This window comes from Lepus europaeus, chromosome 21 (genome assembly GCF_033115175.1).
Source record: "Lepus europaeus isolate LE1 chromosome 21, mLepTim1.pri, whole genome shotgun sequence".
In the NCBI taxonomy this organism is placed as follows: Eukaryota; Metazoa; Chordata; class Mammalia; order Lagomorpha; family Leporidae; genus Lepus; species Lepus europaeus.
In genome coordinates, this window is record NC_084847.1 from 792452 (window position 1) to 805599 (window position 13148).

Below are 13148 nucleotides of genomic sequence, written 5' to 3' on the forward strand. Positions count from 1 at the left end.
CCTCGGCCCCGGGGCCGGGCCAGGGGCTCCTCGGGAGGGTGGGCGCGTGAAGCGGCCACCCTGGCCTCCGCAAAGGCCGCAGGGGTCCCGCACATCTCGGCCACCGGAGAACAGGGCACTCCTCGGGGAATCGGGACAGCACGCGGGGCCCCCGGCTCGCAGGCGGTCGGCACCGAGCCGGCCCGGAAGAACCTGAGGGACCCGCGGGGCCCAGGGCGCAGTGTGGGGTCCTCCTGGGAGGGGCCGCCCCGGGGTCCCGACCAGCGCCCCGAGCCCCTCCTCTCTGAGGGGAGGGTGCGGCGCCGAGACCCCCGGGGGCCCCGCCTGGCCCTGCGCCCCTGCAGCCGCTCCGTGGGCCCCGAACCCCGGGAGGGCCCGGCTGGGGCGCGGCGGCGGTGGGGAAGCGCCGCTATCGGACCCGGGAGGGAACAGCCGGGCGCCCGCGGCGCTTCTCACTTCTGATGGACACACGGGCTCCGCGCGAGCGAGGACACGGGACTCCACGAGGTCGGGCTGTTTATTGACAACTGTCCGCGCGCGGCCGCCCCGCTAGGCCCGCGCCCCGGGGGCCTCCGCGCGGCCGCCGCGCCCCGGCTCCTCTCCGTCCAGCACGCGCTGCAGCCACACGTCCGCGCCGCTCTCCGGCCGCAGGAAGCACCAGGCGACGAGCAGCATGAGCGACAGGCTCAGCGGCAGCACCTTCCACCACGGCCGCTGCTGCTGCCGGCCCAGCGACTGCGCCACCGTCCAGCGGGCCGGGCTGGCCCCGCTGCAGGAGAACTGGATGGGGCGGCCAGGCTCGTCCTCGCCCTCGCCGCCCTCGGCCGCCGACGGGGCCCGAGCCCGCAGGCCGGGCGGCGAGTGCAGCCCTCGGCCCGCCCGGCCCAGCAGCCTCAGCGTCCGGACGGCCCTGGAAGACAGACGCCGGTGAGCGCCCGGCCCGCCCGCCGGCCCCCGCCCGCGCCCGCCGACGCCGCGCGGGACTCACCCGGCCGCCGGGGCGCCCAGCACGCAGCTCATGCCGGCCTCGGCGCCGCGGCGCGCCGCGTGCGCGTCACTTCCGGCGCCCGAAACCGGAAGCCGAGCGCCGTCCCAGGGCTGTGCTCACGACTAGAGAACGTGCTGCCCAGGCGCGCGGCGGAAATGACGCGCGCTTCCGGCCCAGGCCGCGCCCCCGGCGCGCCGCGGGGGTGGCCGGGAAGTGTAGTTCTGCGCCGCGCCCGAGGAGGGCCGCCTCCTTCCCCTGCGGGAGACGCGTTGAAATCCAGGGGCGGGCGCCGTGGCTCCCGGGGTGCGCTGCGCTTGCGATGGCGTGCGGCCCACGGGCGTGGATCGCGCCCCGGCTGCTCGGCTTCCCACCCAGCCTCCAGCCGACGCAGAGGGGCCGAGCCGCCCACCTGGGAGACGCTGTGGTTGCTGGGGGAGTGAGCCCGCGCCGCCACGCTTTCAAATAAATAATAAATTTTAAAAGAATCTAAACCCGTGCCTGTGAGAGCTAAGAAGTCGGAAATGAGCAGTGTGTGCGGGGCTGGGAAGCCAAGCATCCTCGGGGCTCCGGGATCGCACGGCGCAGAATCCCAGCCATCCGGCACCTGTCCGGGCGGTCCCAGCGCGGCCCCTGGGCACGCCGGCCACAGCGCCCTGGGGCAGCCAGGAGTGGAACCTGCGGGGAGTTCGCCCAGGTCGCTGCCTGCAGACCCCTGGCCCCGGCCCTCAGGCCGACGCGGGCTGCGCGCTGGGCTCTGGGGCGCACCCTCGCCTGCCCGGGCAGGCGGCGGCCCCCTGGCTCCCCGGCCAGCCTCGCTGCCCTGGCCGGCCAGGCCTCTGTCTCGCTCATCTCCACTGACACGGGCGTCTCCATCAGGAAAGATACGAAGAACCCGCGTGCGTTTCAAAATAATTGTTGAGGTTTAGTTATTTGAGGGCAGAGTGACAGAGTCTCCCCCCTGCTGTTCACCCCCCAGACGGTCAGGCCTGAGCCAGGCTGAAGCCGGGAGCCCGGAGCTCCACCCCAGCTCCTGCAGGCGTGCAGGGGCGCGAGCCCGTGGGCCGTCCTCCGCTGCTTCCCAGGCCATTAGCAGGGCTCCGGGGTCCGGCACCGCGGGCCGCGGCTCACACCCACACACACACACACCTCCACGACCGAGCTCTGTGCAGGACTCTGGGGACCGGCGTTGTGCCGTTGTGGCTACGCCACTGCCTGGAACAAGGCCACCCCCTCTGGGTACAGGAGCCTGGCTCAGGTCAGGGGCTGCCGCCTGGGGGTGAGCCGGGCCCTGGGGAGCCCCCCCCCCCCCCCCCCGCCTGCTGGCTGTGCTCTGTCAACAGAGGCACCTGTTTGCCCAGGTCCTCCTCGGGCCCCAGCTGTTCCCCCCAGCACCATGCCAGACTGGGTGCCCCGCAGGGACCGAAGAGCACCCCGTGTGTGTGTGGGGGGGCAGTCAGCCCAGGACGCAGCCTGGAGGGCTTCTGGGAGGAGGTGGAGATCAAAGGGCCCCCAGGGTTGGTGCTGCCTGGCTGACAGGCAGGTGGGGCCAGGGGCTGGCATGAGAGCTGACACAGGCGACTTAACCCTATGAGTCCCGGCCGTGAAATGGGTCTCCGGTGCCCGGTGCCGGCTGTGGTGAGCACTGGGAGCCGCTGTGCCGGGGTGAGCGGTGTCCCCCAGTCACGGGCACCTTTGCAGATCCAGCTCGTGGGAGTGGGGTCGTCCCGGACTAGGGTGGACCCTGGTGTCCCAAGACGAGGAGGGACAGGGACACAGACGGGTCTACAGGCCGAGAGGCGGCACGGATGCCGGGTGGCCACCGCTGGTGCTGGCCACGGGTTCTCGAGATCGGAGTCCCCGGCGCCCTCGGCGGGAGCAGCGTCCCCCAGGCCCCCCGCCCAGGGACCTGAACCACACCTCAGCCCTGGCTATCTAACGCACACAGACACGTCTCGGGAGGCCTGACGGCCACAGCCCTCCCCGGCACCGCGCACTCAGAGCTGACACGTCGGAGTTATCGATCTTCCCGGGAAGGTCGATATGCGGTGCGTGGGCACGGGCAGCGCCCAGCCCACCCCCACCCCGCTCCGCCCCAGGCCTGGCAAGAGACCCATGGAGGGGGCGGGGAGCTGTGGCCGCCCGGGCCGGCCCTGGCCACCAACCTGGCGCCAGAAACACAAGGGGAGGCTCAACTCCCACCTGCTGCCCCCCAGCCCATCCTGAACCGGCTCAAGCCAGAGGGCTCGCTCCCTGTCCTGCCGACTCCCCCAGCCTGGGGCTTCCTCGAAGGCCTCTTATCAGGCAGAGAAAAGCCCAGGTCCTGGCCCAGCGCCCGCCAGGGGCAGGGGGCTGGGGGCTGGGGGCTGGGGCGGGGCCTCACGCGGCTGCCCCACAGCGCATGCGCTCAGGGGCTAAAATCACACACAGGCTTCTCCTCGGTGCAGGGCTCACAGGTCCCAGCGGCCTGAGTCCCTGGGGACCCCCTCGCCTGTGTGCAGAGCCCGCAGCGCGGGGTCCTCCTCCTCCTGCGGGGGCTCCCGCGGGACCCCCTCCCTCCTGGAGGCCGTCGGCTCCACCGCACGCCGAGTCAGCCGGGACAGCGGCAGGGCAGCAGGGCGGCTGACCTCCCTGAAGCCCCTTCCCCGGCCACAGGGGCGGGTGTGTGGTTCCCAGGCGGGCCCCGGCCTCGGTGGTCTCGTCTCCTGTGCCAGCCAGGGTGCAACACGGAAACCACGCCCCGCACCCTGCCGCGTGCCCCTCCATGCGGAGATGTGCCCCGGACAGGCCCCAGGCCTGGGCCAGCGCTGCCCCCAGCTGCCCGGTGCCTTCTGCCCCTGGCGGCGGCCTCCAGGGGGCGCTGTGGCCACACCCTGGCAGCTGCAGCCCCAGCTTGTCTGGGGTCCTGGGCAGGTCAGGGCAGCGGTGCCAGGCCCCCCAATTCCTGTGGTCAGAGAGGGGATCCTGCAGGCCCTCACCAGCCCCCCCACCCCATCTCCTACTGTCCAGGTGCCCAGAGGGGCAGATCTGCGTGGGCCCAGCTGCAGTCCAGACGCCACCGGCTGTGGGTGTCACGGGGTGGGAGGTACCAAACTCCCCTTGAAGGCGCTGGCGAGGACCCAGGGGCCAGGTGGGTGTCACCCCCAGCCCTCGCAGCCCCTGGTCAGGGAGAGCCATGACCTGGAGACGGGACAGGGCTGTGGGGACGCGATGTGCACATGGCAACCTGGGCTCCGGACTGGTGTCTGCGGTCACGGTGGCTCCTCCAGGGGCCGGGTGAGCGTGTCCCCAAGCCCACGTCCACCTGGGCCCTCAGAAGCTGACCTCAGCGGGCTGGGTGGTGTCACACCGGATTAGGCCCTGCGGCAGCAGGGGATTCCCAAGGCTGGCGGGGCGGAGGGGACAGAGCCCCGGGACGCCCAACGTGGACTTCTGGCCTCCCGCTCTGAGACTTCCAGTTGCTGACAAGGACCGGAGCAGCCCCAGGGCGCTAGAGAGCTGTAGGGCCAATGTCTGCGGTCACCAGGAGACTCGAGGGAACTGGCAGGAAGGGCCCCCACCCCAGGGCTCAGCCCAGGCCCCAGGGCTAGGCCAGGGGCAGCAGTGGGCTGGGTGGCCCAGGTGGTGCGGGCAGACCTGCGGCCAGCAGGGACCCGGCTCACGGCCACACCTGGACTGGCTGAGGGTGGTCCTGGCACCCTCCTGCCCTGCCTCCCCCCCCAGCCCTCGGGGAGCACCATTTACCGGGGAGCCGCGGGGGCAGGGCTTCTTCGAGAGCGGCTACTCCAGAACTCAAAATAGCATGAAATTTAATTTTCCGCCTATTTGACGAGGCCCGGCACAGGCCCCAGTTGGTGTCGGAGATAAGGGCCCAGGTGCAGCCAGCTGGGCCCGGGCAAACACTCCACGGTCCCCAGGCAGGCCGCCCACAGGTGGGGCCTGCCCTGGCGCTCCCCCGCCGGGCCCTGGTTGCCGGGCGCTAAAGCAAACGGGCTCTATTTGCCCAGTCGGCAATGACAATGCCGTCGCCAAATATTTGCCAGGCTGGGCGGCCACAGGGCCTGCCTATAAATGCTTGAGCCCAGGTGGAGGCGGGCCTGCAGAGCAGAGCTGTGGCCCAGCCAGGTAGGAGCCCGGGCCTGCTGGGGGGCAGGGCTGCGGGGCCCTGGGGACCACCGGGGAGAGCAGAGCCGGCCCAGGGTAGGAGGCGGCTGTGGGAACCCACCCGGGGCAGGGGCCCCACCCTCCAGGCCCCTGCACCTCCTCCCCACCTCCCCTCTTTGCGCCCCGCTGTGGAGGCCAGAGCTCGGGATTTGGATCTGGGAGACGCTGCCCAGGCCCAGGCCTCCCTGCTGGCCCCAGCTGCACGGGCCTGGTCAACCCAGGACCCTGACTGCACAAGGACAGGGCCCCCCGCCCCCCCCTGCCAGGCCCCTTCCCCTCCCTGGGGCTCCCTGGGTGGCAGGACCAGCTGCTCCTGGCCTCGGACCTGGGCACCTGCCCTCAGCGCACACCCACGCTGTCTGTGCGGTGCCCTCCGTGCACAAGGCCCGGCCTGGATCCCTGGGGGCCTTCAGCACCGACCTGCCCCTCTCCCCTCCCCAGCCAGCGCCTCCGCCCCGAGGTGAGGAGATGGCCGCCGGCGTGATCAGGCCCCTGTGCGGCTTCCCGCTGCCCCTGCCATCCCACCAGCCCTTCCTGCCCCCGCCCCCGAGCCCCCAGGAACGTCCGAGGAGGAGGAGGAGGAAGAAGAGGAGGAGGAGGAGGACCAGAACCCGGGGCTGGAGGACGAAGGGCCGAGCGGCTGCAGCCCGGGGCCCTGGCGCTCAGGGGCCGCCCCGCACGCCCCCGGCAGCCCCGAGACGCCTCTGCGGCTGCTGCGCTTCTCGGAGCTCATCAGCGGCGACATCCAGCGATACTTCGGCCGCAAGGACAAGGGGCAGGACCCAGACGCCCGGGGCGTGCATGCCGACTGCCGGGCGGAGCCAGAGCGCCTGGCCCCGGGCGGGCCCCTGTCGGAGCCCAGAGAGCCTGAGGGGCAGGCGTGCAGGCCGGGTGCTGGCGGGGCGGGGGCGGCGCCGCTGGGGCCCCTGGCCGAGCTCTTCGACTTCGGGCTGCGCCGCTTCTCGGAGCCCAGCGAGCCGGGCGCGGTGGCCGGGCGCAGGCTGAGGCTGGAGCGCAAGTACGGCCACATCACCCCCATGGCCCAGAGGAAGCTGCCTCGGTCCTTCTGGAGGGAGCCGGCGCCCAGCGCCCTGGGCCTGCTCCCTCCGGGTACCCCGGACTTCAGCGATCTGCTGGCCAGCTGGTCGGCGGAGGCCGGCCCCGAGCTGCCGGGCACCCAGGCCCTGGAGGGGCCACAGCTGGCCGAGGCCTAGCCAGAGGGCTCAGGGTCACTGGGCCACGCGCGCAGACTTCCCGACGCCTTCCTGCTGCCCTGGGAGACCCCCGGCCCTCCATCCACGGCGGCCCACGGGGACGGCTGCTGTCCAGGCAGGGAGAGCCTCCTCCTTCTGCGGCCTGGGCTGCAGGTCAGGAAATGAGGCAGAGCCGCGTGGGGGGTGGCGGTGCCCCGGCCGGGGAGCCCCTGCCTCTGGCTGCCCCCCGCCTGCCCCCGCCCCTGGAGCTCTGTGCAGCTGCATGGAAACCCGGGGCTGGGCTCCACACGCTGTGCCTCAGGGAGGCCAGATCCACGCCAGCCCAGGTCAGCACCCAGGGGCAGCCCTCCCCGCTGCCTCCCTACCCAGGGGGCCCTGCACACGCAGCCCCTGGCTGCAGCAGGAGGCGGGGCCGGCAGTGAGCGGGCCCAGGCTTCCCCTGGAGTGGCCCCCTCCCAGCCACTTCCTCCCAGGCGTGCCCCGGGCTAGGCTACCACTGGCCGGCAGGCTCGGCCCCTGCCCTTCAGTGCCCCTGCCCCCCCATGCTCTCGGTGGGCCAGGGAGGACGCGGGTCCACTCCCACGACCGCCGAGGGAAGGGACCCGGCCAGGGCTGGGCTGGCAGACAGGAAAGGCGCTGGACTCCGGGGGCGGGGCCGCTCCCCCTGGACGGGCCTCTCCCACACTGACCCCTCCTGGACGGGCCTCTCCCCTGCCCGTCAGCCCCGCGGGCCCGGGGGACTCTGGCTGCGATGGTACAGCAGCTGTGCGTTTATTTCTGGGGCAGGGGCCCTCGGGGGGGCAGGGCCGCAGGCTCCTGGCCACGGCTCTTCTCGGGGCCTCGTCCCGGCCTCCGCAGGGCCCCCAGCGTCATGAGGACGGCCTTCCACCGCAGCCACCTGCCGGACACGCGGCTGAGGGACCCGGGCCCCGCCCCCGCCCGCCCGCCCCCGCCGGGCGCCTGTGCCCACCTCACGGCCTGGTACACGCCCCACTGGTTCACGGGGGCCAGCTCGCCGGCGCCCACGTCCTTGACGAAGAACCGCTGTCGCACCAGGGACATGAGCAGCCGCCTGCTGCCCAGCGTCAGCGCCCAGGGGCCCTCCTCGCTCCACAGGCGCAGCACGCTCTCCCGCAGCGCGGCCATCTCCTCGGTGCGCTGCGGGCGGGGCGCGGTGACGGGCTTACTCTCCAGCTACCGCAGACACCCGCAGACGGCCGGCCGGGGCCCGGGGCGTCCCCTCACCAGCTTGGCCTCCGCGTTGAGCTTCAGGTTCTGGACGGCCCTGTGGGCCTGGATGCTGTCTCCCAGCCTCATCATCTGGCTCTGGAACTAAGCAGAGCCAGGCTCGGCGGGGCACGGCGGGCGCACCAGGGCGCCCCGGCCGGCGCTGGCGGCTGTTCCCCGGGGCGCCCAGGGCTGGGTGCGGGCGGTACCGTGGCCAGTTTGCCCTGGATCTCGGCGATCTTCCGCCCCGGGTTGTCCTCCTTCAGCAGCTGCACGGACGACAGCAGGGCAGCCAGCTCCTGCCGCAAGGCCCCCACCTCCTGCTCCCTGCTGGCCTCGAGGGAGGAGATGTGGCCTGAGGCAGAGGGGGAGGGGCAGCCGGGCCCCCTCCGCAGCCCCGGACGCCGGCGGAGGCCCTCACCTGGCTTTGCCTTCGGCCGCGACCTTCAGGTCCGAGTCGCTCTTGTGGAAGAAGCACTTGTCCGAGACGCCCTCCACCTGAAACGGGGCCGGGCCAGGCAGGCACAGCCGGCTTGTGGGGAGCCCCGCCGGTCCCGGGCCGCAGGGGCGGGAGGGGCGGCGTGCCCGTGCCCACCTGCAGGGGGAGGCCGTCTACTTTGTCCCGCAGGTCCCCCAGCTGCCCGGCCACCTCCTGCTGCCACAGGGCCAGGTCCTGCAGGGACTTCCTCTGAGCCCCCTCCCATTCCGTCTGCGCCTGGAATCAGACTTCGCGAGGGCTGGGGCATGACAGACGGGCCCACCAGAGCCAAGGACAGGCGGCCCGCACGCCCCAGACCTGCAGGACGGGAGCCAGGGGCCCCAGGGCCCTCCCCGTCAGGGCCACCTCCGGAGAGCCTGGGCCAGGGCAGGGCACGCTCACAGCCCGGCTAGCCGCCCTGCAGGCAAGCGGACGGGGAAGGGCCGACCTGCCACAGCGAGCCCGCAGAGTGGGGGCTCAGCGGGGCCCGGCCCCGTTCCTGGCAGCATGACGGCCCCCGTTACCCTGTGAACCAGCGCCTCGCGGGGGCGAGCGCTCGGCTAGGGGAGGCCCGGGCTGTGGGTCCCCAGGACTGGCGGATCCACACAGGACGTGGACTCTGGGAGGCGGGGCAGAGGGGCACCCGGGGCTGCACTGGGGAGGCAGCGCCTTCTAGAACTGACTGGGCGCTCAGAGCGGAGCTGCGCTGTGCTGACGACTTCTCAATAAAGCTGCTTCCACAGCGACCGAGCAGGGCTGCCCCCACCGCGGGCCGCGGGGCGCCCAGGGTCCGCCGGGCCCCTCGCCGCGGGCCGCGGGGAGCCCAGGACCCGCCACCCTCACCGCGGGCTGTGGGGCGCCCAGGGTCCGCCGGGCCCCTCGCTGCGGGCGCTCCCGGGGACTCACCGCCGACAGCCTCAGCCCCAGCGTCTGCTCCTGCAGGTCCAGCCTCCAGCCCAGGGCCAGGCAGTGGTCACCCAGGTCTTTCACCTGCAGGGCCAGCTCGGCCACGGCCCGCTCCAGGGCTTGGTTCTTCTCTTGGAGCTGTGGGGCACACGGGAGAGGAGGCCCAGGCCGGGGGCCCGCACCCGGGAACGGGGGTCCCCACCAGCCCTGCCCGGCCCCTCACCAGCTCCAGTGCGCCCTGCGTCTCCTGCTGGGCCCGCTGCCCGGCCAGCTGCACGGCCTGCAGGCTCTCCTGCACGTGGGAGGCCAACTCCCCGGCCTGGTTCTCCTCCAAGCACACCTTGGCATCGCTGGGGCGGGTGCCGAGACCCTCCCTCAGCAGGGCTGGGCCGCGCCTCGGCCCCAGGCCCGGGATGGCACCCAGGTTGGGCTGCTGCCTCCAGGACCACCCAGGGGGTCCCAGGGATCAGGGGGAGGGGCTGTCCCCGGCACCTCTGAGGTGGGGCCATGCTCCCCGGGGAGGGGCGGCAGCCTTGGGGACAGGGTTGGCCGCTCTGCCCCGGCGTGTACGGCCTCGCACTGCACTCGGGCGCACTGGGTGCCCCCTGCCCCAGGACACCCACCGGGCCTTCTGCTCAGCCAGGAGGACACGGTTCAGAGACACCTGGTTCTGCCGCACGAACTTGGTGAGCTGGACCACGGCCGCGTCCAGGCCCCGGCACTGCGCCAGCAGGCGGCCGCCCTCCTGCTGCAGCGGACGGGTCCTGAGCCGCGTGTCCACCCCGCCTGCCCCACCCTGTGTGTCCCCCCCGTCTGCCCCACCCCGTGTGTCTACCCCATCTGCCCCACCCCGTGTGTCCCCCCTGTGTGTCCCCCCCGTCTGCCCCACCCCGTGTGTCTACCCCATCTGCCCCACCCCGTGTGTCCACCCTGTGTGTCCCCCCCGTCTGCCCCACCCCGTGTGTCTACCCCATCTGCCCCACCCCGTGTGTCCACCCTGTGTGTCCCCCCCCGTCTGCCCACCCCATGTGTCCACCCCCTCTGCCGTGTGTCCCCCATCTGCCCCATCCCGTGTGTCCACCCCGTGTGTCCCCCATCTGCCCCATCCCGTGTGTCCACCCCGTGTGTCCCCCGTCTGCCCCACCCCATGTGTCCCCCCACTCTGCCATGTGTCCCCTGGCTGCCCCGGCCCCGCCCACCTCACGCTGCGCCTGCGCCCGCTCCTCGCTCTGCTCCTGCAGCTTCTGCCAGCGGCCGTCCAGCTCCCGCCGCAGGCTGCCCTCGGCCTGCAGCCTGGCGCCCTCCGAGGCCTTCATCCTCTGGGGGAGCAGAGGCAGTGAGCGCGCTGGCCGGGCTGGGGGGGCGGCCCCGCCCGGCGCGGCCCCACCTGCTCCAGGGCCAGGAAGCTCCTGTGCAGGAAGCCGCAGAGCTTGGCCTCCCTCTTCAGGAAGCGCAGACTCATCTCCTCGCAGAGCGCGGTCACCCGGGCCTGGCAAGGCCGCACGGCGCCTCAGCCTCCTGCCACGGCGGCCGCGCGCCTGGGCCCTGGGGACCCTGTCCCGCATGGCCTCGGGCCCAGCAGCGCCGGGCTGGCCTTACCCTGCGCGGGGACGAAGGCAGCACAGGCAGGGGCCACCCTGTGCAGCCTCCAGCGCCGCCAAGGGGGTCCCACGAGTCCTCGCGACCCCGGATGCAGCTGGGCAGGCCGTGCTGTGGCCACCGAATCCCGCCAGGGAGGGGGCGGCTCTGGGCCCCGGGCACCTTCTCACAGCCCAGAGCCCGCGGCTAGCCTGGGCAGGGTGGGGCAGAGTCCTCCCAGCTCCGAGAGCCGTCTCCAGGGCAGCCCTCGCTCCACCGGCCCCCCAGCAGGAGGGCGCCCACTGCTGGGTCAGCAGGTCAGCGCTTGGGGCTCCCAGGGGTGGGGCCACAGCCTCTCGGCCCTGGTGGCTCCAGAAGTGGCCATGAGAGTTGGTACCTACGTGCTCACAGCCACGTGCCAATAAAACTTTACTCACAAAGACTTCAGTGGCCGTGGTCTGGAGCCCTCAGACGCCCCCTGCTCAGGGAAAAGGGAGACCGCCCAGTGAGGGCAGCCTCCGGTCCCAGGAGGTCGGGCACCCTCTGCTGGATGCTCCCCCCCCCCACTGCATCGTGCCGACCTGGACAGCAGAGCGGCGTGGGCAGCAGCAGGAGACCCTGACCACTGCCCCCGCCCCGTGCCGCAGGGGTCTGTGGGGGCTCTGTCATCCCCACACCCACCGCAGCAGAGCCCTGGCGCGTGCGGGGGTCTCGGGGTCCTGGGAACTCATGGCTGTGGAGAGGCCGTGGCTCTGAACGAGGGCCATGCCTGGACAGGGAGGGGGACGGAGGCGGCAGCGGTACCACCCCCAGCCCTGTGTGGAGTGAAGGGAGCCCAAGCCAGCACCATCGGTCACACGTGGCCACACGCGGCTGCTCAGATCCGCCCCGCGGCCGCGCTTGTCAAGCCAGGACTGAGTTCTAAGCGCCCGGACAGGCGGCCGCCATGGGCCCCGCACGTGGGCAGAAGCCGGGAGCCAGGAAGGCACGGGCGGGGGCGCCGCTGGGCCAGGCTGGGCCGGGCCCCGCCCCCTCGTGGTACCTGCATCCTGGCCACCTCCTGGTCCACTCTCTGGCTGCTGTCCTCCTGGCCCTGCTGCAGGGTGCTGCAGGCGGCCTCCCGGGCCTGCTCCTCCTGCCTCAGCAAGGTCGTCAGCCTGGCCAGCCTAGGGCACGGGCACAGTGCAGCGGCCCAGCTGGGGGGGCGGGGTGTCCCAGGAAGGCTGCGCGGGGCCCTGGACAGAGGCCTTCTCCAGCCAGGGCCACATCTGGGCGGCCTGCAAGGCAGGACTGGCCGGCAGCCAAGGGAGCGCAGTGGCGTGGGACCAGGCCTGGAATCCCGGTGGGTACCCAGGGTGAGGGGCTGGGCAGCCCCGGGGGCCCACCTGACACGGGCCTCCTGCTCGGCGCCCTTCCGCTCGGCGTCCTGCAGCGCCTGCCTCCTCCGGACCTCTGTCAGGGCTTCCCGGACCTCCACCAGCCTGGGGGACAAGGCGCGGCTTCCGCCCAGGCCCGCGGCAGCCCCGCGCCCCCGCCACACCCCGGCCCTGTGGCTTACCTCCTGTCCAGGGCCTGCATCTGGTTCTGGGGGCCGTGGAGCTGTGGGGGGAGCATGTAGGGCTGAGCAGGCAGGGCCCCCCCCCCGCACTCACCTCCAGCGCCTCCTTCTCGGGGGGTCTGCGCCGCCCACTGCCCCTCCAGGTCACGCTGTGCCGACTCCCGTGCCCCCCCCCACCGCGCTCACCTCCAGCGCCTCCTTCTCGGGGGTCTGCGCCGCCCACTGCCCCTCCAGGTCGCGCAGCCGCAGCAGCTCGTGCAGCAGGCTCAGTGAGGCGTGCTTACAGCGCTCCTTGTGACCCCGCAGGTGCGCCACCTCGGCCTGCAGGTCAGCCACCCTGGCCAGGGCCAGAGCCGCCCAGTCCAGCCATGCCTGCCGCAGGGGCTGCCGTGACCCCCGCCCGTGCCCATGCCCGGGGTGCGGGGGCTCACTGTCGCTCCAGCTGCTGCCAGCGCTTGGCGGTGTCCTGCTCGGGTCCTGAGGCGCTGGACACCAGTGGGCGGCTGGACCCACGCTGCTCCGTCTCCCCCCGGCTCAAGGGCTCAGGGCTGGCCAGCAGCAGCTCCAGGTCCTCCATGGTGGGGGTGCTCGGCTGGGAGGGGAGCGACTCCGACGGGGGGCTGGCGGTCAGCTCTACGAGAGGGTGCCTCGGCAGCTCACCCTGGGCGGCGGCTCCTGCGGGAGCTCACGGCAGCCAGGACCCGAGTCACCGCACTTGGGAGCCCAGGGGGTCCCGGGGCCTGCCTGAGGACAGTGCCTCCCACGTGGCCTGCGGGCTCCCGGCTCACCTGACATGGCGTCACCAGCTGCCAGGCGCTGTGGTGTAGGCTGTGTGCCCAGGCCCCCGGCTGGACACCAGGCCAGGGCGTCTGAGGGCTGGGAGAGATAGGGGCGCAGGTGGGGTGGAGGGCGAGCTCCTGCCCTCTCGCCCCCTTCTTCCACACAGAATCCGGCGGGGGCAGGGGCGGCTGGCAGCGGGGGCCGCTGGAACCTTCCAGAACCCATGACTTCAGGGCCCAACTGCCGCTGGAACTCCTG

The 13148-nt window shown here is 73.0% G+C and overlaps 3 protein-coding genes across 3 annotated transcripts; 1 reads left to right on the plus strand and 2 right to left on the minus strand.

Moving 5' to 3' along the window:
* Nucleotides 1-481: 481 nt before the first annotated feature.
* LOC133750841 (ubiquinol-cytochrome c reductase complex assembly factor 4) lies at nucleotides 482-1069 on the minus strand. Its single transcript, XM_062180538.1, has 2 exons — nucleotides 989-1069; nucleotides 482-910 (listed from the first exon to the last, which is right to left on the minus strand). Exons 1-2 carry the CDS (start codon nucleotides 1018-1020, stop codon nucleotides 550-552), a joined length of 393 nt encoding a protein of 130 aa, XP_062036522.1. The 5' UTR covers nucleotides 1021-1069; the 3' UTR covers nucleotides 482-549.
* Nucleotides 1070-5617: 4548 nt separating this feature from the next.
* Nucleotides 5618-6363, plus strand: PERCC1 (proline and glutamate rich with coiled coil 1). The gene is given in 2 exon segments (XM_062180916.1): nucleotides 5618-5708; nucleotides 5711-6363. Coding segments are annotated over 2 exon segments (744 nt in total).
* Nucleotides 6364-7134: 771 nt separating this feature from the next.
* CCDC154 (coiled-coil domain containing 154) lies at nucleotides 7135-13100 on the minus strand. Its single transcript, XM_062180917.1, has 17 exons — nucleotides 12899-13100; nucleotides 12542-12743; nucleotides 12297-12447; nucleotides 12111-12151; nucleotides 11938-12033; nucleotides 11595-11718; nucleotides 10362-10463; nucleotides 10174-10293; nucleotides 9598-9722; nucleotides 9198-9324; nucleotides 8975-9112; nucleotides 8186-8305; nucleotides 8012-8088; nucleotides 7800-7917; nucleotides 7609-7695; nucleotides 7334-7521; nucleotides 7135-7261 (listed from the first exon to the last, which is right to left on the minus strand). Exons 1-17 carry the CDS (start codon nucleotides 12903-12905, stop codon nucleotides 7135-7137), a joined length of 1950 nt encoding a protein of 649 aa, XP_062036901.1. The 5' UTR covers nucleotides 12906-13100.
* Between the last annotated feature and the right edge of the window lie 48 nt (nucleotides 13101-13148).